At 47.9% G+C, this 23,094-nt stretch overlaps 2 protein-coding genes, 1 long non-coding RNA gene and 1 pseudogene across 4 annotated transcripts; 2 read left to right on the plus strand and 2 right to left on the minus strand.

Annotated features, from left to right (window-relative positions):
* The first annotated feature begins 212 nt into the window (after positions 1 to 212).
* On the plus strand, positions 213 to 3,096 carry LOC102924845 (5-hydroxyisourate hydrolase). 2 transcript variants are annotated; one of them, XM_006977180.4, is made up of 4 exons: positions 213 to 371; positions 756 to 895; positions 1,839 to 1,974; positions 2,805 to 3,096. In XM_006977180.4, exons 1-4 carry the CDS (start codon positions 312 to 314, stop codon positions 2,892 to 2,894), a joined length of 426 nt encoding a protein of 141 aa, XP_006977242.1. In that variant the 5' UTR covers positions 213 to 311; the 3' UTR covers positions 2,895 to 3,096. The 2 variants fall into 2 exon arrangements, with proteins under 2 accessions (XP_006977242.1, XP_042141695.1); XM_042285761.2 differs by having other exon boundaries at positions 250 to 371; positions 721 to 895.
* A 119-nt stretch (positions 3,097 to 3,215) lies between these two features.
* Positions 3,216 to 3,982, minus strand: LOC143269543 (uncharacterized). Its single transcript, XR_013046022.1, has 2 exons — positions 3,893 to 3,982; positions 3,216 to 3,317 (listed from the first exon to the last, which is right to left on the minus strand). It is a non-coding gene; the product is annotated as an uncharacterized LOC143269543 (long non-coding RNA).
* A 15,144-nt stretch (positions 3,983 to 19,126) lies between these two features.
* Positions 19,127 to 20,712, minus strand: LOC102918156 (alcohol dehydrogenase class-3 pseudogene; annotated as a pseudogene).
* Positions 20,713 to 21,544: 832 nt separating this feature from the next.
* Positions 21,545 to 22,872, plus strand: Scgb1c1 (secretoglobin family 1C member 1). Its single transcript, XM_006977182.4, has 3 exons — positions 21,545 to 21,699; positions 22,143 to 22,342; positions 22,707 to 22,872. Exons 1-3 carry the CDS (start codon positions 21,645 to 21,647, stop codon positions 22,737 to 22,739), a joined length of 288 nt encoding a protein of 95 aa, XP_006977244.2. The 5' UTR covers positions 21,545 to 21,644; the 3' UTR covers positions 22,740 to 22,872.
* Positions 22,873 to 23,094: the final 222 nt, after the last annotated feature.

Below are 23,094 nucleotides of genomic sequence, written 5' to 3' on the forward strand. Positions count from 1 at the left end.
GGACCGGTCCTCCCCCCAGCCACCGATTATTGCCCAATCGCCTACCGACCCTCCCACCTCCTCCCCAAGGGACGCTGTCCACCACTTCTACTCTTTTCCCTAAAGTCACCGCCCCTTAGGTCCCAACCCCCGGGTGGCCGCCAGGGCTGGTCCAGCGGGAGGCGGCTTCCCTAGACGTGATGGAATAGGTGGCCCCAGGCGTTGGGGCGGGGCCTCGGGTCGAGCGTGCACGGGCTGACCGGAGGAGCTTGTTGGGGCTGGCTGGGTGACTGCCTGTGGGTGTTGCACAGCCCGGAGCTCCAGGGCAGGACATGAGCTCCAGGACCGCCCCGCGGCTGATGACGCTCCAGAGACACCTGGGCTGGCCACAGGTAAGGAGCTGGCCTGTACCCTCAGAATTCCTGTCTCGGGTGTAAGGAGACAGGGAGGGAGCCAGGTGTGGGAGGTTGCGGGTGGGGTTGCTCCTAGGAAACCCAATGAGCCAGGGCGCGGGAGAGCTGGGTTCTGGGAAGCTAAGGCCACTGAGCAGCAAAAACTAAAGGGCTCATACAAAAGGAGAGAGGGTAGTGCCCAGGTAGGGGCAATGGAGGGCACAGGTCAGCTTTGTTTAGCACTTGGCACCTCATCCTGCAACTCAGCAATCCAGCCTGGCCCCGGGCAATAGGGCTGTTTGCTCTCCTCACAAGTGAATCGAAGACCCAGTTGGGCCTGTGCACACAGGCTCCGCGGTGATCACGCTGACTCTGTCCGCTCAGGCTGGTGTCATGGCTACGGAGAGCAGTCCGCTGACTACTCATGTACTAGACACTGCCTCGGGGCTCCCTGCCCAAGGCCTCTGCCTCCGTTTGTCACGCCTGGAGGCCCCTGGCCAGCAGTGGATGGAGCTGAGGACAAGGTAGGAGGCAGTTTCCGGGCTGGCATCTGTGAGTAGTACCAGCTCCAGCAGCAGGGTCCTTCCTGGGCCCCACGTGGGGGAAGATCTTAGGCAGCGGTGTTGAGGTGGAATGGTGTGACCAGGGGAACACTGAGTGGGACTGAGTCTGGTGTGGACACTGGGGCAGGAAGGCAGAACTGACCACTGCCCAACTGACCCCTGAGCTTCCTTTTCCTAGTCTGAGATAACAAGGACAGTGACAATAACCTTTTCACCAGACACACATACCTGGGACAAGGTCATGGAATGTCTGAGACAGCTTTGTAGGGTCCTTGCCTGTCAGGTGCAGCCCAGGGGGCCTGCTGGGAGGAGAGCCAGCTAGAAAGGCCTGGGAGAAAATAAAGGCCAGACTGAATGCCAAGCACTGTGTTTCTTTTCTCTGTTCTCAAGAGCTGTGAACTGGGAGTGTAATTAACCTTGTTTACAGAAGGGAGATGAGATCATAGGCATGAGGGAAAAGCCAAGACTCCACTCTGGTCTAGTACTCTGGTCCTCCTCGGTGAGCCAGGCTCAGGGCCTGGCCCTGGCCATGCCCCTGGAACATGCTCTGCTGGGAGCCGGGATCTTCCTGTTTCAGGGTTAGCCAGCCAAAGCTTGCGGAGATGTGCCCTTGAGAGCAGGTTCTATTTAAGGGAGACTGGTTCACCCATCTCCTCCCTCTGGCCTGCCTGCAGTAACAAGGTGTGGCTTGTCTGCTCCTAGTTCAGTCTTTCACAATAGCTGGAGAGGTTTTCCTTTTGTTTCTCTGCCTTAAGATTTCCTAAATAGGCAGTGTGCCGATATCCTTGGAAATTGTCCCGCATCTGCGCTCCATGTGTGAAGTGTGGGAATCATCTGAGGTTGGGAATCAGGAAAGCTAGGGGAAGGAGGTTTCTCAGCTCTTCTCTCCACTTTGTCTTCACAGCTATACAAACCTGGATGGTCGCTGTCCTGGGCTCCTGACACCAGGCCAGATAAAGCCAGGCACCTATAAACTGTCCTTCGACACAGAGCGCTACTGGAAAGAGAGGGGTCAGGAGAGCTTTTACCCATATGTAGAGGTGAGGGCCGGGGGGGGGGGGGGGGGGGGGCGCGGAGCGGAGTAGCTGGGCCCTGACTCACTTTGACCACAACCAGGTCCTACAGCCAGGCCTCCTCCAGGCCAGGGACAGACTGGGTGGCAGCAAGTGTGCTCTCAGAAGGTGTCCAGGGACCTGAGGCACCATTACACTTCATGATGACACACTGAGCTACCCCTGGATCAGGTGCGTGAGAGGGAGAGGCCAGGCTGAAAGTGTCTCATCTTGTCTCATCTTCCTTTGTAGACAGGTTCTCATCGGAACCCAGACTCCAGAGCACTCGGTGTATTACTTCTGCATCACTGATACAACTTAAGGGCAAATTATTTATTTGGGTTTGTAATTTCAGCCCATGATTGCTCGACTCCATGCACTCAGCATGGCGGTGGGAGCATGTGGAATTGGAGAGCTGTCACCTCATGGCAGACAAGGAGCAGAAACGAACACAAAGAAAGACACAGATCCCTAGGACACTGCCCAGGGACCTTCCTCCAGTGGAGCCCCCTCCAAGTTTCAGTACCTACTAATGATGTCATCCCATGATGAATCAGTTCATCACAAGAGATTAACCAGTTGATCAGATCAGAGCTCTCAGGATCAAATCACTTCCCCAAAGCCCACCAACCAGCAACCAAGACCACTACATCTCCTGTTGGAAACACTATTCAAACCCTAACATCAGCTTTACCTAAGTGTCTTCTGTTTCTAGGCAGCCACCAAAGCATCTCCTGCTCATCTGGAAGGCCGAGGGGCTGTTGCAGGAAGGACTCACCACCTTTAGTGTCTTCAAGTGCCTTCTCTGCTCCTCACAGGTTGTTTTCACTATTGCAAAGGAGACCCAGAAGTTCCATGTACCTCTGCTGCTGAGTCCATGGTCCTACACCACCTACCGGGGGAGTTAGAGGGATGCGTTACCTGAGGAGCGCCATCTAGCCGCCTGTCCCTTTCCCTGACTTAGCCACCCACACAAGTCAACGGTATGGGCTTTGTCGCCATCAAGGGACATGAAGTTGCTGCTTGCTGAAGAGATTCTAGCTGCCCTGGAGTTTTCTAGCCGGCGGCTGTGAGTTGGGTGTCAATAAAGTGAGTTCCAACACCTGTAAATCTGAACCTATCATTGGGACAAGGGCAATCAGCCAGAGATCTGCTAGCCCTGCCCCTGCTCCAAGTACCTTAGTTTTTTTTCTCCTGTTACTGTGATAAAATACTTCTGACAAAAGCGATTTGAGAAAGGGTGTTATTCTGGCTCCGTTCAAGTTACAGTTCTCTGAGGCAGGGAAGTCACAGTGAAGGAAGGCTGAGTGACAGAGCTGGTCACATTGTGGCTGCAGTCAAGAGGCAGAGAGCAATGCTAGACGGTGGCAAATGCCATTAGTCCCAGTGCTTGGGAGGCAAAGGGAGTTCAAGGTCAACCTGGTCTTCAGAGCAAGTTAAAGACAGCCAGGGCTACACAGAGAAACCCTGTCTGGGAAAACAGGAGGAGGAGGAGGAGGAGGAGGAGGAGGAGAGCAGTGCACTGCTGATACTCAACTCCTCTCCCCACTTCATACAGTTCAGGATCCCCTGCCCAGGGAATGGTCCTTCCCACAATTAACATGTGTCTTTCCACATCAGTTAACACAAGCTAGCCCCCACAGGCATGCCCAGAGGCCCTTCTCTCAGGTCATTCTAAATTTGGTCAAGTTGACAACTCTTACCATCACACCAGATGATGAAGGAGGCCTCTGAGAAGAGGCCACTGAGGTCACAGGCAGAATGTAGAGGTGGGAATGGTACAGATAGGAAGCAGTGAGGCTCTATGAAGAGGCCTGCATGTGACTGAATACATAGCCTAGCATCTGTCTGATCACAGCCACCCCTAGGGGTTTGATTCCACATTGTTCAGGGCCAACAGTTTTACCTCAGATGTTCAAGAAGTAGTAGGCCTGTAGGGACGGCAGTGCAGGAAGGGAAGGAGTCCATCTGGGTCTGGGCACTGTGTCAGACATGCTGTGGCCCACGAAGATTCAGGTTCCACTCCTTTCGGGGGCAGGGAGAAAGGAATGAGCCCAGCCTCATGTGCAAATAAATAAAGTTAAATGTTCCTTAAGAGTTTACAGAGACCAGTGCTAACACCTTTGTATATACTCATTCATGGAGCTCACAGAGGGAACGAACTTGGAGCAGAACTGGCCTGCATGATACCAGACACTTCTCAGGGAGAATGACCAGGCTGCCCTCAAACTCAGAGACCCACCTGCTTCTGCCTCCCAAGTGCAGAGATCAAGGCATGGGCCACCACACCTGGCATCAAGCCACATCTCACCCCTTTTCCCTAGTGGACACAGCCTCCCCTGACTCCTCAGTGACTTTGCATCTTCTCTAAGGCCTGCCTTGGGAAGGACCCAGGTCATTTTGATCTATCCCAAGAGCAAGATCTGAGGTGACAATACTGGTACTAACATTCAAGTGCCTTCCTGGCCCACACTAGGGTCTCTGATCCCCTCTGGAAAAAGCACCCTGTTTTTGTTTGTTTGTCTGCTTGCTTGCTTGCTTGATTGATTGATTGATTGTTGAGACAGAGTCTCACTGTGTAGCTCTGGCTGTTCTGGAACTCACTCTGTAGACCAGGCTGGCCTTGAACTCACAAAGAACTGCCTGCCTCTGCCTCCCGAGTGCTGGGATTAAATACACCACCACACCCAGCCCTATGCACCTTTTTAAAGGGGTGAATTTCAATGGGTAGGAGAAAGGTTTGATGAATTGATATGTGTGGAGCACTTGGAGCCTGGCCAGACTCTGAGGAAATGCTCAAGACGCTCCTTTTTCTCAGCCAGGGCTTGGAAGCCAACAGTTAAAGGGTATGTAAGGATAGGCTTTAATAAAACTTGGAGACTCAGCTCTGGTTCTCACCCTTCCTATGCCCAGACCCCCAAGAATCAGCTAAACGTCATGGACACCCCTAAGAAGCATATACACAGCCGATGGCCCTACTTTTTGTGGACAGGTACCAGCATCTGAGGGACAGGTACAGTGAGAGAGCCAGGGCCCAAACTGGCATGTTGAGAGCTGAGAGGCTGGGGCTGTTTGGGCAGCATGGATCCTGGAAACCAATGGAAGAGATTGCCTGTATCCGGAACCCTTAAAAATGAGGGTGATGGAATGTCTAGACATGGCCCCAAATATGGGACTCCACTCCACAGAATTAAAGGTGCGTTTAAGCCATCCTTTGAGGTTGTTACAGCTCTTGGTAAATCCTTTGGCAGACACTGGGCAAAGCACAGACTGAGCAGCCACCTCAGGAAAAAGCTGCTTCCCACTTCCTCTCCTATCAGGTTCAGTGTAACTGGATTTATGTTGAGGTCTTTGATCCACTTGGACGTGAGTTTTGTGCAGAACAATAAATATGGTTCTATTTGCATTTTCCTACATGCCTCCATCCAGTTATGCCAACATCATTTGTTGAAGATGCTTTCTTTTTTCCCTTGTATGTTTTTTACTTCTTTGTCAAAAATCTGGTGTTCATAGGCATGTGGATTTGTGTCAGGATCTTCAAGTCCATTGATCCATGTGTCTGCTTTTATGCCAATACCAAACAGGTTTTATTACTATAGCTCTATAGTAGAGCTTGAAGTCAGGCATGGTGATGCCTCTGGAAGTTCCTTTATTGTACAGGATTGTTTTAGCTATTCTGGATTTTTTGTTTTTCCATATGAAGTTGAGTATCATTCTTTCAAAGTCTGTGTTGGGGTTTTGATAGGGATTGCATTGAATCTGTAGATTGCTTTTGGTCAGATTGCCATTTTTTACTATGTTAATCCTGCCTATTCATGAACATGGGAGATCTTTCTATTTTTTTGATAATTTCTTCAATTCCTTTCTTCAAAGACTTAAAGTTCTTGTCATACAGGTCTTTCACTTATTTGGTTAGAGTTACCCCAAGATATTTTATATTATTTGTTGCTGTTGTAAAAGGTGTTCTTTCTCTGATTTCTTTCTCAGCCTGTTTATCATTTGTATATAGGAGGGCTACTGATTTTTTTTTTTTAGTTAATCTTGTATCCTGCCACATTACTGAAGATGTTTATCAGCTGTAGGAGTTCTCCGGTAGAATTTTTGAGGTCACTTATGTGTACTATCATATCATCTGCAAATAGTGAAAGTCTGACTTCTTCCTTTCCAATTTGTATCCCCTTGGTCTCTTTTTGGTGTCTTATTGCTCTAGCTAGAACTTCCAGTACTATATTAAATAGATATGGAGAGAATGAATGGACAGCCTTAGTGGAATCGCTTTGAGTTTCTCTCAATTTAATTTGATGTTGGCTGTTGGCTTGCTGTATATTGCTTTTATTGTGTTTAGGTATGCTCCTTATATCCCTGATCTCTCCAAGGCTTTTATCATGAAGAAGTGTTGGATTTTGCCAAAGGCTTTTTCCATATCTAATGAGATGATTATATGGGGTTTTTTTCTTTCAGTTTGTTTAATATGATAGATTACATTGACAGATTTTTGTATGTTGAACCATCCATGCATCTCAGGGATGAGGCCTACTTGATCATGATGGATGATTTTCTTGATATGTTCTTGGATTCGGTTTGCCAGTATGTTATTGAGTATTTTTGCATCAATGTTCATGAGGGAGATTTGTCTGTAATTCTCTTTCTTTGTTGCATCTTTGTGTGGTTTGAGTATCAGGGTAGCTGTAGCCTCATAAAAAGAGTTTGGCAATGTTCCTTCTGTTTCTATTGTGTGGAACAATTTGGTGAGTGTTGATATTAGCTCTTCTTTGAAATTCTTGTAGAATTCTGCACTGAAACCATCTGGCCCTGGGCTTTTTTTTTTTTTTTTTTTTTGACACTTTTGATGACTGCTTCTATTTTCTTTTTTTTTTTTTTTTTTTTTTTTTTTTTTTTTTTTTTTTTTTTTTTTTTTTTGGTTTTTCGAGACAGGGTTTCTCTGCGTAGCTTTGCGCCTTTCCTGGAGCTCACTTGGTAGCCCAGGCTGGCCTCGAACTCACAGAGATCCGCCTGGCTCTGCCTCCCGAGTGCTGGGATTAAAGGCGTGCGCCACCACCGCCCGGCTGACTGCTTCTATTTTCATAGGTGTTACAGGTCTACTTAAATTGTTTATCTGGTCTTGATTTAATTTGGGTGCATGGTACCTATCCAGAACATTGTCATTTCTTTTAGATTTTCCAATTTTATGGAGTACAGGTTTTTGAAGTATGACTTAATGATTCTCTGGATTTCCTCAGTGTCTGTTGTTATGTTCCCCCTCTTCATTTCTAATATTATTAATTTGAAAATTCTCTCTCTGCCTTTTAGTTAGTTTAGATAAGGGTTTGTCTATCTTGTTGATTTTCTCAAAGAACCAACTCTTAGTTTCATTGATTCTTTATATTATTCTCTTTGTTTCTATTTTGTTGATTTTAGCCCTGAGTTTGATTATTTCCTGCCATCTACTCCTCCTGGGTGAGTTTACTTCTTTTTGTTTTCAAGCTTTCAGGTGTGAAAGCTTTCACTAGTGTGAGATTTCTCCAAATTCATTTTCATTGAATTCTAGGAAGTCTTTAATTTCTTTATTTCTTCCTTGACCCAGTGGTGGTTCTGTTCAGCACTGTTCAGTTTCTGTGAGTTTGTAGGCTTTCTGTAATTTGTGTTGTTGAATTCTAACTTTAAGCCACAGTAATCCAATAAGATACAGGGGTTTATTCCAATTCTTTGTATCTGTTGAGATTTGCTTTGTGTCCAGGTATGTGGTCAGTTTTAGAGAAAGTTCCATGAGGTGCTGAAAAGAAGGTGTATTCTTTTGTGTTTGGGTGAAATGTTCTGTAGATAGATGTCTGTTAAGACCATTTGAATCATAAAATCTGTTAGATTCCTTGTTTCTCTGTTAAGTTTCTATCTGGCAGACCTGTCCCCTGGTGAGTGGGGTGTTGAAGTCTCCCCACTATTAGTATGTGGGGCTTGATGTGATTAAAGCTTTAGTAATGTTTCTTTTACAAATGTGGATGCCATTGTATTTGGGGACATAAATTTTCAGAATTGAGACTTCATCTTGATGGATTTCTCCTGTGATGAATATGAAATGTCTATAGCATGAATCTTAACAGGTCTTATTAATAAAATCAAACCTAAGGACAGTTATTGGGGTGAATGCTGGAAGATCAGAGAAGCAGAACAAGCCACAACCACATCACCCTGCCAATTCCTCAGCTGATCCTGTTTCCCCAGACTGGATGCCTTTGAGTCCTTATCCAGTATGAATCTCAGCTGAACTGCTGCTAAAAGCTTAACCAGTACAAAAGCTTAACCAGCTCTAGTTCCTGGTCCTCACACTTTATATACCTTTCTGCTTTCTGCTATCACTTCCTGGGATTAAAGGCTCACTTCCTGGGATTAAAGATGTGAGTCATCTCCTGAGAGCACAAAGCTATTGCCCAGTGATACGATGCAGAAAATGGAATTTTGGCAATAGTCTCTAGGATGGCACTGCCCATGCTGTGCTCCAAACTATGGCTTCTCTAGCCTCTAGGTTGATATACATCGGCAAGAGAACTTGAGACTCTGTGTGTGGCCATAGCTTCAGTGACCATTGGACTTGAGGCACTGTTGCTGGGCCCACACAGTCTCACCTAACAGCACTAACCATTGGCCTACACTCTCAGGGACCTCCTGAACCTCCATCAGTGCCATCCTCCCACTTGCAATGCCTGAATGACTTGCAGACTTGGGTAGAGCCCGCAGGCTTCTGAAGCATCCTCCCTGGAGAAGATTTCCCAGTGGAATCTTGCAGCATTTCTGCTCAAACAACGGTCCCCACTTGGTGAGATGTCTGTTCAACTCTTTTGTTTGTTTGTTTGGTTGGTTGGTTTTTTTTGTTGTTGTTGTTGTTGTTTTTGTTTTTTCGAGACAGGGTTTCTCTGTATAGCTTTGCGCCTTTCCTGGAACTCACTTGGTAGTTCAGGCTGGCCTCAAACTCACAGAGATCCACCTACCTCTGCCTCCCGAGTGCTAGGATTAAAGGCATGCGCCACCACCACTCAACTCTTATATTAGCGTGACAGTGTAAGGAATGATTGTGTGAATAAGCCGAGCGCATTCAAAAGAAAAAAAAAATGTGAGTCACCATGCCTGGCTGTTTCCAGTGTGGCTTTAAACTCACAGAGATCTCTGCCTCCCAAGTGATAGGATTAAAGGCGTGTGTGCCACCGTTTTCTGGCCTCTATATCTAGTGGTTGTTCTGTTCTCCGACCCCAGATTAGTTTATTAATCTTTTCCCAACCCTTTAGTCTGAGGTAACGTCTGACTTTGAAGTTGAGATGTGTTTCTTGTATGCGGCAGAAGGATGGATCCTATTTTCATATCCATTCCAAGCATGGCCTTTGTATAAACAAAAGGTTTACCAGGTTTGGGGGTAGGGGGTTAACCAGGTGGGAAAACGTTTTTAAATTTTTTTGTAAAAATCTTGTAAGATAGAGATTTAAAATTTTGCATAAAATTCTTACAAGCTGGGGGAGATTAAAAGATCTAAATTGCTCGTCATAAAAAGCTTTACAGTTTTTAAATAATATTTAAGGTTTCTTTCAGAGTGAGGGAGGGACAGACTGGGACACAGCGGGGAGCAGAGCCATAAGCGTACCGTACTGCAACAGGCAAACCAGTAAGGGACGGCAGGAAAGAGGCCAGCATCAGGCACCGGCCCATGCCAGGCTGAGTGATTCCGGCCAGATGCAGGCCGAAGCCCCTGGGGCTGCTCTGCCCCTCCGCTTCAGCCATGCCGCACCTGCCTCTCAAGAGAGGAGTGCAAGGCCCTCAGAAACCACACCTCAGAAACCAGCACATCACAGGCTGGAGCCCGGTAGGAAGAAGCAGAACCCTGAGGAAAAGAGGACCAGGTCCTAGGGAAGAAGCAAGGCCTGATAGCGGCAGGAGGGGGCGCTAAGGGGGCAAATGGGGCCCACAGGAGAAGATGGGGTCTGAGGGAGAAGGGGAGGCTCCAAAGGAAGAGAAGGGGTAGTGGCGTGGACGTGGAGCCCTGAGGGAAAAGTCAGGCCCCAGAGGGAGGAAGCAAGATTCTGGAGATGGAAGATACTGGCGGAGGGATGTACTGTACATTATATTTATAAATCGTCACGTGTCGAGAAGCTGGCTCTGGAAGTGGGCTTGACTCCTTCTCCCTTAAGGACCCATGTCTGTCTCAAAGTGTCCTCCCAGGGGTGCGGATGGGCCGGCTCTGCTGACTGACAGGAAGGGGAGAGAACAGCAAAGAGAGTTCAAGAGTTTAAAAGTGAAAACAACCCTGTGCCCCTGAGAACAGCTGGAAGATAACATCCAACAGATGTTACCATTGTTTATCAAAAGTTCCTGCTGTGGGAAGAAGAAGCTGGAAGCTCCCCCAGGGGAAGCTTGCCCTCGAAGCTCAGGGAGCAGCAGTTCAACTGTGACTTCCTTGATTATCTCGTCCTCAATATCTCGGTCCTCGTTTGTTCTTTTAATTGGAAACCTTTGGGGGGGGGCGCGGGGCGGGGCATTTTGCTCTGCCCAGCACTTCTCTATTGGGGAACTCCAGCTGTTTGCCTTAAAAGGGCTTCTCTAGTCAGTTTCTTCTTGGTGTTTTGAGTATCCACTTTAATGATCTTTCTCTATCTCTGTCTCTGTCTCTGTCTCTCTCTCTCTCTCTCTCTCTCTCTCTCTCTCTCTCTCTCTCTCACACACACACACACACACACACACACACTACTTATTGCTTAATAATCTTATTATTCAAAACTGGAAATTTCGTTTTCATAGATCATTCTCTGGATCATATAAAACGAGAGACAATGGCAAGCGCCCACTTGGGTGACATTTGCTGCCATGGTCTGGGGCCCACTGCAGCTCTAGCTGGACACACACATGTCAAAATAACTCTTATTTGCTCCCCACACACACACGTTTGTCCGATGATTTTCAGTTTGGACTGTGGATAAGTTACATTACTTTACAAAATACCAGGCAAAGGAGGCAGAGGGTCCTGGCTCGATGTTCTTCCAGAAAGGTCTGTTGGATTTGGTGGGCTGAGGGCCTCCAGTCCACATGAGTACTTTGAGAGAATTGACGAGGGTCACATTATTGAGCTGGCTGTCGTTGTAGTTTGTGATACAAGTAAGTCTCCTTGTGACACTGCATCAGTGGATTGCCTACTCTTACTTTGTGGATGGTAGTCTTTCCGCACAGGTCAAGCCCACATCTCAGTATCTTCATCTTCTCGCCATGCCTGGCCTTGATTTCTGAAAGGCATCAGCACACACCGCACCATAGGAGAGGAAGAACAGATACTCTGGGCTACGAGAGTGTATGGACACTGCTCACAGTGCCTAGGAATGTGCACCAGGGCCAGAACCAAGGACGACCTTGCCGAAGAGCAGGATGGCTTCGGTGGAGTTTTCCCTGTTGGTGCTCACAGATGGCATATTGCACACACTACAGCCAGAGCCAATCAGTGCCTGCACTATGGCTCCCGACACTGATCCTAGTGGGCATTAACATGGCCCGTGTGGCCATCCTGCAACAGAGTTCTAGAGACTGTTGTCCAGGAGACTAAGTGCTACCTGTTAACTGCCTGCTTTAGACAGGAGTGGGGAAGTAAGTGTGTACTAACTGTAGCTTCCAGAACTGTTCTTGAATTCTGAGTAGGGTCCATTGATTTCAGAAATGTCCCTGACCCACTGCATGTGGTCCCAGAGTTACCAAATTCTAGATGCCAATTCCTTCTAATGGAAGGAGTTACTAACACTATCTTACATGCTGTGAATGTGAGAAACTGGCCTCTAACCTGCTTCTCAAAGTTGTTTCTCACCTTAGTGATCTCTGTGGAGATCTCCATGGCATCCCTGACAGCAGACAGAGAGGCCCACTCCCCTTAGGCTGAGCCTGTTCCTTCTCCCCTGGGAAAACTCAGCTCAGAAAACCCTGTCTGCTGCTTGCTGCTGGTGGTTGCTGGGTTCCCCCTCACCTCTTGTTCAGGGAACGTGCAGGATGACATGGATTTTAGCAGCCTCCACATTTCATAACTCACTTGTCTCAATAAGGTCACTTCGGAGCCTGAGAGACAGTAATAGACATGAGTAATAGACGTGAATGTGGCTTGATTTCCTCACCCAACTCCAGAAAGCAGCAGCCAGCTCTCCACAGAGCAGCTTAGGGCAGCATTCAGATATTATCTTTGTGTCGATGTGTGTACTTGCATGTGTGATATCTTCCCATTGTTCTGCATCTTATTTTTGGTGACAGGTCTCCCTCACTGAACCTGGGACTTGCCATTTTGGTTAGGCTGTTGGCAAGGGAGTCCCCAGGATCTGCCTGTCTCTATCTCCCCACACTGCAGTCACAGACAGGGCCTTGTCCAGCTTTTGCGTGAGCGATGGAAGTACAAACCCAGGCCTTCACGCTCACATAGCAAGTGCCTTACCCACGGACCCATCTCCCTAGTCCTCCGCGATTTTTTTCCCAAAGATTTAACACTGAGGAACTTGCTTTCTTTTCTTTGTATAATTCTTTAAAGTTTTTAATTTAATGTGTATGGGTGGTTAGCTGTTGTGTCTGTCTGCCACAGGTGTCCCTGGGACCCACAAAAGCCAGAAGAGGGCATTGCATCCCTTGGAACTTGAGTTATGGATGGTTGTGAGCTGCCATGTAGGTTCTGGGAATCAAACCTCGGTCCTCTGCAAGAGCAACCTCTGCTCTTAAACACTGGGCAGTCTCTCCAGCCCCTTAGATGTTATAATTCTAAAATGTATCATTGTTGCTGAATAAACTTAATTTCAATTTTTATGTTTATTATTTTTGGATTTTTATTTTTAATTTGTTTTACGTTTTATTTATTTTATCATTTTATGTCTATCGGTGTTTTGCTTACATGTATGTGAACCACATGGTGTGCCTGGTGCCCAAGGAGGTCAGAAGAGGTGTCAGATCCCTGGGACTGGAGTTACAGATGGTTGCTGCTATGTCTGTTCTGGGAATCGAACCCAGGTCTTCTGCAAGAGCAACAAGTGCTCTTAGCTACTAAGTTCACTCTCTAGCCCATTTTTAAAAAAAAATTGGGGGAGTTGTGTTTTTGTTTGTGCTTTTTTGTTTTGTTTGGTTTTGGTTTTTTGAGACAGGGTTTCTCTGTGTAATAGCCCTAGCTGTTCTGGAACTCACTTTGTAGACCAGGCTGGCCTTGAACTCAAAGAGATCTGCTTGCCTCTACCTCCTGAGTACTGGGAAAGTTGTGAGCCCCCATGTCCAGATCTTTTTATTTTTTTTAATTCTAAAAAGTTTATTTTAATAAGCAATTACACATTTCAATTGGGAGTAAATGTTTTGTTCATTTTTCAGAGCCTTCGGGTTCTGTCCCACCATATGCAGGTCTCAGGTTACATGGCAGCTCTTGATCACTGAGTTCATCTTAAAACAACCATTCTGTCCTCCTCAGCCCAACCAGCCAGCTCAAGCCCTCAGCACCCTCATGCTTCACCGTAGTCTCCCATGTCACCGAGGTAAATCCCGTCAGCTGAGGCTGACGGCTCCCGAGCATGAGGCAAACATGTTGAGAAAGTCTTCCTAACCCAGCTCCCAGGAAGACCCTTCAAAGCTAAAGGTAGACTCATGCATTCTTCCTCCTCCAGAGTCTCAGAGGGCTCCAGACTCACCCCAGATCAAAGCCCCCCACTCTTGCGATAGCTTCCTGGCCCCCAAGCTCTAACCTGTCCCTCTAGCCTTCTACTCTCTTCTTCCATGCTCTGGGCCACCTCACTGCGACATCCTTTCTTTAAAACTAGCCCTACCCCATCCTCAACCGTTAAAGCATGCCTCAAGTGCAACCCCTGACCCCAACTGTCTTAGTCACTTTTCTAATGCTGTGATGAGACATCACACAGGGCAAAAGAAAGCATTTGACTGGGGGATTGCTTACAGTTTCAGAAGGGGGCGGTCCACGACCATCTTGGTGGGGAGTGTGGCAGAAGGCAGACAGGCATGGTGCTGAAGCAGTTGCTGGGAGCTCACATCTTACCTGAAAGTTGAAGGCAGAGAGAGAGACTGGGCCTGGCATGGGCTTCTGAAACCTCAAAGCCCACTCCCAGTAACACACTGCCTCCAACAAGGCCACACCTCCTAATCCTTCCCAAACAGTTCCACCAACCAGGGACAAAGCATTAAGACATATGAGCCTGTGTGGGCCATTCTCATTCAACCACCACACCAACCACTACCCCTAGACTCAAAACACCAAGCCCTAACCTCAGACATCAAAAGTTAATCATCTTGGGCTAGAGAGATGGCCAGGGGGTAAGAGTATTCTTAACCACTTAGCCGCTTGCAGAGGACCGTAGCTTGGTTCCAAGCATTCATGTCAGGTGACTCACAACTGTAACTTCAATGCCAGGAGGATGGGGGATCCAACATCTCTGACCGCTGCAGGGGCCAGCATTTATGTACACATAGCTACACACACACACACACACACACACACACACACAATTAAAAATAATTAAATTAAATTGGTTTTTTAAGTTAATACATTGACCTGTGACTATTTTTTTAATGCATCCCCTTCCCACCAGCTGGATAGCTTTCCACACTGGGAAAATACTGGCCTAGATCTGCTCTGAACAGCCTTACTGTAGATCTTCCAGGGTGTCCCCAGATGTGCCGTGCAATAATTTATTTAGAAATGGGGTTCTGAAAGCACTCCAGCTCCTTACCACTTCCTTCTGTGGCATTCTTTGTCCCAAGGAGTTCTTTGGAAGAAAGGACACTGTTTACAAGTTGGTAAAGAAGGCATTCCTCCCTTGGAAACACCCCACACACAGACTCTAAGGAGTACTTTCTCAGCTTTCCTTAATAAGTCTGTGTTAAATCTACTCCAAAACGTTATCAAAGCAGTTTCAGTATTTTACATATAAAGTGTCTTTTACAAGCTTCCTATAAAGTAGGATTTCAGATTGCTGAGACCAAACAACACACATAGCTGAAACACCCATGGAAGCCTGTGCTAAAGCCTCCAAGTATTAAATACTGGGTAACCCATAGCACAGAAACTAGTTCAGGCACCTTTCTGTAAAAACATCACAGCTAGCTGGGGAGTGGTGGCACACGCCTTTAATCCCAGCACTCAGGAGACAGAGGCAGGTGGATTTGTAAGTTTGAGACCAGCCTGGTCTACAGAGTAAGTTCCAAGACAGCCAGGGCTCTATAGAGAAAACCTGTCTCAGGAGGGGTAGGGGGAAGCCTTAGCTCAACAGACCAAGAACATGGCTACTGAGACCACTTGCTCACCGAACACTAGCCAGCCTTTCCCTGCAATATAATACTGTTCTTAATAGCATGCCCAGTCCTATCATGTATATTAGCTGACTGTAATGTTGACTGGAAATAAATTCGCTTTCAGCTTCATTGCCACTGAAACTAGTGGCTCTGGGATGTATGAACCTCAGCAGAATTCCATTCCTAAAAGATGTAGTTTGCAGCTTAGCCTTGTGTTGTGTTCTCTGGTGGCACAGCCGCCGTGGAGGGACTCTTGAGCTCTAAGTCAGTGCACTGTTACGAGTGTGGCACCAGCTGGTTAGAACTGTGGCCCATAATGTACCAGAACTGCGGCTGGCACAGAAAGCAATGACTTGCATCAGAGATGAAGCGTTACAATAATCTGAAAGCTAGCTTTAAACAACTGCCAGTGGACTTTTAGCTGCGCTGGCTACCAGAGAAGTTCTGTTAGGACTTGTTACATGAACTTTTCCTACACCTACGCACCCAAGGAGGGTGCCAACGACAGACCAAAGTCCGATTCCACCCTTGCTCAACTTGGCAAACCAGTGAGTGTACCGGGCCTACGTACAGAGCATGGGCAAGGAGTTACTTACCGGAGTGTGGGTGACTCAAACAGCTGTTTCACCAACAGGGCACTGCCCAGCATGGACCCTGACTTCCCTACAGCTGAATAGATGGAGTTGCCCATTCGGTTAACCTGCTTTCTGTATATTCTAGACTACAAGACCACATGTAATTGGGACAGTTACATAAGGCTGCAGGGAAGTACGGGAAGGAGTAGCTGAGACCTCGGGTGAGGGATTGAGGACCCTCGCCCCCCTCCTTCTAGGAGGGAATGCCAACAGGACCAACCTGGAGGATCACTCATGAGCAGTCATAGCTGCTTCCCACGAAGGTGATGATGACTCTGATGCTCAGAGGACAGCATTCTACAAGATGACCAGGCAACTGTAGAGGGAGTGTTCCTGTGAACAAAGCCAGTTTCCTCCCAGCTTATTAAGAGCAACTTACTTGGTTCATATCCTCAGTATTTTAAAGGTGTTAAAATTTCCATAAGACACTGGGTATGGTGGTGCATGCCTTTAATCCTAGCACCCAGGAGGCAGAGGTAGGAGGATCTCTATGAGTTTGAGACCAGATCACCTGCATAGCAAGCTTCTAGGACAGCTATGACTACCTAGAGAGATCCTGTCCCTAAACAAACAAAAAAAAAACTTCCACAAGAGTTTTCAATGCAACATTGTTTCATTCAGGCAGATAAAGTCAGAGGACACAAATAAATGTTAGAAAAGTCATCAGACTTTGTGCAGATTGCTACAATGAATTCTATAATTTAACAAATATAGCATACTTGTACACCTGCAAAAATTGTAATCAGATACAACACAGATCAATATGGAGCACTTTGCTTTTACTTTCAATCAAAGATTCAAAGCTGGGCATAGTGGCACACATCTTTAATCCCAGCACTTGGGAGAGGGAGCAGAGGCAGGCGGATCTCTGTGAGTTAGAGGCCAGCCTGGTCTACAAAGCAAGACCAGGAGAGCCAGGGCTACACAGAGAAACCCTCCCTCAAAAAAATAAAAAAAAAATAGAAAAAGAAGAAAATTCAAGCATAAAAACTTAGAGCTGGTGTTGGAGACACTGCTCGGTAGTAAGAGTATTTTCTGCTCAATCATGAGGAGCAGAATTTGGGTCCTAACACCCACATCAGGTGGCTCACAACCACCTGTAACTCCAGCTCCAAGGGATCAACTACCCTCTTATGGTCTGTGGTGTGTGTGTGTGTGTGTGTGTGTGTGTGTGTGTGTGTGTGTGTGTGTGTATGCACTCACAGAGACATTGACAAAAATGCACTCATGCACACACATAATAAAAACTAAAAACTAAACTTACATCCAAATCTATCTGCCTTGCCTGGGATCCATTGGTGCTCAACAGACAAACCCAATTCACAGAGTCCAGATTCTCTCAAAAAGAGCAGGGGTGGATGGTAGGGAGCCGATGGACACCCAGCCTAGGTTCTGCCTGAATGTGGATGTGTGGAAGCAAAACCTGTGCTGATTATAGAGACTCAGCACAGCCAATGTTGCTGAGATTGCACAAAGCTGTGGCAAAGGCCTCAGGGAGAAGTGATAAAAATGTAGCCATGAGAGAATTGGCTGGAGATCTATACAGAGACATGAGTGAACATGAAGCGGTAGAATCTTTAATGAAGGCAGGGTAGTAGGTCAGGTGATTGGTTTACAGGGTTTTGTTTTTGTTTGCTTGGGTTGTTGTTTCCGATTACTCCATGTCTGTGAAATAAGAGCCGAGGCACTGTGACTAGGAGGTAGTATGGCAGGAGCCATCTCCAGGGTGTGAGAACACAGCACTGTAGCAGTCCTCTGAAGCTGTTGGCACGTAGGACAAGGCTGTGGTCTTGTGAGGTACAAGGTAGTTTCCTAGCCACATTCTGCACAGTGGTATGAATTCATCCTGTGTTGGGGCTTTTTCAGAAGGCACATGTTCTAGTTAGCTTTCTGTCGCTGGACTAAAACGCAGTGACCAGAAGCAACATGGGAAGGAAAGCTTTGGCTTACACTTCCATATCACAGTCCGTCATGGAGGCAAGTCAGGGCAGGAACCTGGAGGCAGGAACTGAAGCAGAGGCCATGGAGAAATGTTATTTACTGGCTTGCTCCTCGTGGCTACTCAACCTGTTTTCATATACCACCCAGGACCATTTAACCAAGAATTGCACAGCCCGCAGAGAACTACTGATTCTTCCCCAATCAATAACTAATCAAGAAAATTCCCCACAGGCTTTTCCATAGGCCAATCTGATAGGAACAATTCTTCAAATGAGATTCCTTCTTCCCAGATATGTCTAGGTTTGGGTGAAGTTGACAAAAAACCAACCAGCACAAGACACTACCAGAGGGGAGGGGCACAGGCCAAGAAGTCACTGTAATGGCGATATAACAAATTACAAGTGTCTGGACATGATGTGGGCCAGGAAGTGTGATCCCAAACAACTTCAGAGCTCAGGTACTCAAGGGAGTGAGACTAGATGGTCAGAGGGTGCATGAAATGGAATGTGAAGAGGGACTACCTCTGAAAACAGTGTCCACGACAAGAGAACAACCTTGAAGTGGTACCGGAAGAGGTAGAGGACGAGTCCACAGGAGGGGAGAGGACAAGGGACAAGTGTTTAGGGTATGAGGTGACTGATAAGGGCAATGTTGTCACCTACAGTAAGACAAGAGGAGTCAACAGGGCCAGGCAGCTGGGAGACTCTCAAATGTTCAGCCCAAGCAAGCTAGCCTGCAGGGTGATGTCAGCCAGCTGTGCTGCTGAGGGTCTAAGGTATGTGAGGGGAATAACTGCAAACCGGATACCACAAAGGGAGGCCAGGGACCACTTATTCCACTTGTAACCCCAGTCGAGGCCAATGTAAAGTGACAGAGGCTGAGCCAGAGAGTCTTTAAAAGTGCCAGTTGTGTGTCAGATCTGGGGGGGCGGGGCGAGTGTCTCAAAACAGACGTCCAGGTCAAGCCCCTGGAAATGCTACTTACAGGAGTCAGTTCTCTTCTTCCATCATGTGAGTTCTGAGGGTCAAACTCGGGTTGCCAAGATTGGCATCAGCTCCCTCACTAAGCTATCTACGCAGCTCTCAGAGCCACAATTTAAAGATGACCCCCAGTGAGCTCCACAGCAAGGCAAGAGCCCAGTCAGCTCTCCCAGTAACTCCGCTGGCAGAGGCTGCATGGCACAATCACTCCCATATTTGTTTTTCCAAAAGTACTTTTATCGTGTTAAAATATTCCTTAGCGAGCAGCAATTATTTATGTGGAGAGTTCAGAAAACCGACTTGTGACTATTTGCCTTGATTGGAGCCATAATTACTTCCACACATTTCTTCTAGAAGTTTCTGAAGTCTAAAAGGCTGTTAGCTTGTAAATCTTCTGTCAGTCTGTTCCTATCTGATCACAGGAAAAAGTATGGGATGGACAGTGTTCTTGTCTCAATTTATATCTTTAGAAGAGTTCAAATGCTCCCCCCCACACACACACCCCGCCCAGTGCCTCAGGTCAAAGGCTTTGTCAATTTGGTCGAAGGACTCATTTCCAGTCACGAAGTCAACGTTTCTCTTTTTGGACATATATTCAGACACCAGCTTTGGGACACTCCACACTTCTCTGTCCTCCAAAGGCAGTGCCTTCCCACATGTGTCCTGGCACCAGCTGGAATGACGAGTGGTGATTTCCTCACCTGAAGCCGCTATGTTAAACACCACACTGACTCCCCAGCCTCTGTGGGCCCCTCACGGGCCACTCTCATGACCTTCATCTTGCCAGTACCTCAAGTATCTTGTCAGCATCGCCCGTCTGTCATCTCAGTGAGTACTTCCTGAATGGGTTTATTCACTCAAAGGCTCCAAATTCCTCGGCCTTTGCAAACTCATCTTTATTGATGTCAATACCATGATCCAGGATGCACTAGCCACTTTACAGCCCATGATCACTGCCAATCCAACGCCTCCCATACCAAAGACCGCACAGTAGAAGCAGGTTGCACCTCGGCCGTGTTCACAGCAGCACCATAACCAGTTGAAATGCTACAGCCAAGAAGGCAGATTCTATCCAAAGGCAGTGAAGGATCAATTTTAGCAACAGAGATGCCAGTCACAACGGTGTACTTGGAAAATGTGCTGGTTCCCATGAAATGAAAAATAGACTTTCCAGGCTAGAGAGATGGCTCAGCGGTTAAAAGCTGCTCTTCCAGAGGTCCTGAGTTCAATTCCCAGCAACCACATGGCAGCTCATAACCATCTGTAATGAGATCTGGTGCCCTCTACTGGCATGCAGGGATACATGCAAGCAAAACACTGTATCCATAATAAATAAATGAGCTTAAAAAAAAAAAAAAAAAAAAAAGCTGTGGAAATAGAATTTTAAAAAAAAGAAAAATAGACTTTACTTTGCGGGTAAATATGCTAGTACCCCCTGGCATTAATCCTTTCTCCTGAATGACTCTTGTCTTCTGGCAAAGGTTTGTTTTAGGATTCAGACAAAATTTACATTCTCCATGTTGTAGGATGTAAATCAGGATGACAGTATCACCTGCTTTCAGCTTAGTAACCCCTTCACCAACGCTCTCCACAATACCAGCACCTTCCTGTCCCAAGATCACCAGGAAACACCCCTTAGGATCAGCTCCACTCAGGGTATAGGTATCACTCGGGGTATAGGCATCTATGCAAACAGCAATGGCAATGATCTTAATTTGAACTTCATAAGCCTCTGGAGGTACTGCTTCTGTCTCCTCTGTGCAGCCTTGCAGCTGATCATCTGGTTCGCCATGTCTGCAAGTTCAGGTTCATGGGCTGAATGAACATCCAGAACAATTGTAGTGGACCTGGGTATGGGGGGTGTGCGTGAGGGGAGGAGCTCACTCCCACATTTTTAGACTTATGCACATAAGTAGGTTCCATCGCTGTAGATTAATTTCATACCAGCAAAGGAGGTTAGCAAATATTCGTTATAAACAGGAGTCTAAGAAGGCAAGAACTACTGGCATTGGGACAGTGCTTGAGGGGCATAAAGTAATGCTCTGGGGGTTATGTCAGGCAAAGCATACACTACACAAGGCTAAGGATAAGCAAGTGAAGGGTGGGGTAATGAGGGACACCATGATACCCTGCTCAGACATGGGATAACAGGGCTCCTTCTGACAGTGGGCGGAGGGAGAATTCTGTGTCTGAGCAGGGTCTGCAACCAGCACTGTGTAGGAGAGACCATCAAGCCACCAGGTGGCAGCAGAGGATAGGAGAGAGGCAGGACACGCCCAACTGCAGCTCCTCCCGCCACCCTACCTCCCCTGGACACTGCCTCCACCTGCAGACCTCCTGTGGCCCCGGGCCCCCCACCCCCAACCTAGGAAGCCCCCACCCCTCGGACCTCATGTGCCCAGGCTCCTCTCCTGCCTGTAGTTGTAGGGTGGCCTCAGCCTACCCCTCTCCAAGTGCAGACTAGGACCAGGGAGCTCATTAAGCAGAGGTGGGGATCCCAACCCCAAAGAAAGATCTGGACCCGTCCCAGAACCTGTCACTGCATCCTGGAGGCCACCCACGGCCTTTGGCACTCTCTCCGTTAACTAGCTGACACTTGGTTCACCCTGAGTGGGATTTATTCCACTTACCCCGACTTGTCTGCCAACAGCCCCCTTATGATCCACTCAAGTCTGGCACTTCTTGGCACCTGGTGGAGCACAGTGACATGCCTGGCTCAGTTGGTCTGCCAGGTCCTGATAGGTATGGCCCGCCCCTGGGCAAGGTGCCACCTGCTAAAGCATAAAAGCCTGGTGTCCCCCAAGCAGTTCTTGAGACTGTCGCCATGAAGGGGAGCAGCACTCTTCTGCTGGTGGCGCTGACCCTGCTCTGCATCTGTGGTAAGTCTGGGCCTTACTTCTGCTGCCACTTTCAGGAGATGAGGGGGCCCCAAGAGGCCAAAATCCTGGGATCGGGTAGACAGTGCCTACCTAAATCACAGACCCCCATCCCCAAAGTACAGGGAATCTGTTGACTCCAGTCCCAGCCCAACCCACCCTGACCTAACACCAACCACCGAGGACACTGCCACCCACCCTGGCTCAACCCAACTTGACCAGACCCCCCTGAATCCAGCTAGCCTAGGAGAAGAAATGCCCCTATATCGGGGCATGGCTTTTCTTCCCTGGTGAGGTCAGTAACTCAGAGGGGACACCACAGCAGCTCCCACTAGTGGTAAGGGGGAAGGGATCTGCAGGTGGCTGTCCTGGGAGTGATAGGAAGATGTGGGACAGGGAAGGAGATCAAGTCTCTCCCATGGCATTATATCTCCCTTGCAAAACAGGGCTGACCGCAGCAGATGATGACAATGAGTTTTTCATGGAATTCCTGCAAACGCTGCTGGTGGGAACCACAGAAGAGCTCTATGAAGGACCCCTGGGCAAGTACAATGTCAATGACATGGCCAAGTCAGCACTGGGAGAGCTCAAGTCCTGCATTGATGGCCTGCAGCCTGTGCATAAGGAGCAACTGGTCAAGCTGCTGGTAATTGGGCTGGGGTTCCCATCCCCAAATGTCTGCAGTTCTTCCAAGACCCCCCATGCATGGCACCTGATCACCAATCTACTCCCCCACCCCCACCCCCACCCCCGGGCAGACCTACATCAGCAAGCTGAGATGGGGACCTCACAGAGAAGCCTCCAGAATACCTTAGTCCTGCTTCCCCCACGGACTATGTCCCACAAAGGCAGTGCACATGCACACAACTCCCCAAGGTGATAGGAGGGGTGGACCACCATGTGCAGAACCTGTCTGCTCCGATGGTATGCATAGACCTGTCTGCCTCTGGCCCTGGTGGCTCTGGCTGCTGGTTACCTGCCCTCCTGATCCCCATACATTTCCCTTTCAGGTGCAAGTGCTAGATGATAAAGAGGACGCATAAGCAGGCCTGAGACATGGCTTGACTTCCATGAGCGACAGGACCAGCCACACAAGCAGCCATGGATGAGCCAAGACCACTGCTTCCTCACGAGTAAATTCACCCTCGAACTGTTAAATCAATAAAGCCTCCTGCAGCCCAGGCACTGGCTCCTCTCTCTCCCTGCAACACAGGGATCCACAAAAAAAAAGTCCTGTCAAGGGCACACTGAGGGATACACCAAAGACACAGACTCCTATGTGGGGTCACTTTCCAGAAGCAATGTGAGAGTGCAGCCTCAGGACACCACGTGAAACATGAGGATGGATGGGGTCTACAGTGGCAAGATGGAGGAGCCTAACCCAGAAAGGCAGGGCTG

Source organism: Peromyscus maniculatus, chromosome 1, assembly GCF_049852395.1.
Source record: "Peromyscus maniculatus bairdii isolate BWxNUB_F1_BW_parent chromosome 1, HU_Pman_BW_mat_3.1, whole genome shotgun sequence".
NCBI classification, from domain to species: Eukaryota; Metazoa; Chordata; class Mammalia; order Rodentia; family Cricetidae; genus Peromyscus; species Peromyscus maniculatus.

Coding starts and splice junctions, on each gene's coding strand:
- LOC102924845 (XM_006977180.4), top strand. CDS start 312: ATGAGCTCCAGGACCGCCCCGCGGCTGATGACGCTCCAGAGACACCTG. Junction 372..755: donor GACACCTGGGCTGGCCACAG/GTAAGGAGCTGG, acceptor CTGTCCGCTCAG/GCTGGTGTCATGGCTACGGA. Junction 896..1,838: donor TGGATGGAGCTGAGGACAAG/GTAGGAGGCAGT, acceptor TTGTCTTCACAG/CTATACAAACCTGGATGGTC.
- Scgb1c1 (XM_006977182.4), top strand. CDS start 21,645: ATGAAGGGGAGCAGCACTCTTCTGCTGGTGGCGCTGACCCTGCTCTGC. Junction 21,700..22,142: donor GACCCTGCTCTGCATCTGTG/GTAAGTCTGGGC, acceptor CTTGCAAAACAG/GGCTGACCGCAGCAGATGAT. Junction 22,343..22,706: donor AGCAACTGGTCAAGCTGCTG/GTAATTGGGCTG, acceptor TTTCCCTTTCAG/GTGCAAGTGCTAGATGATAA.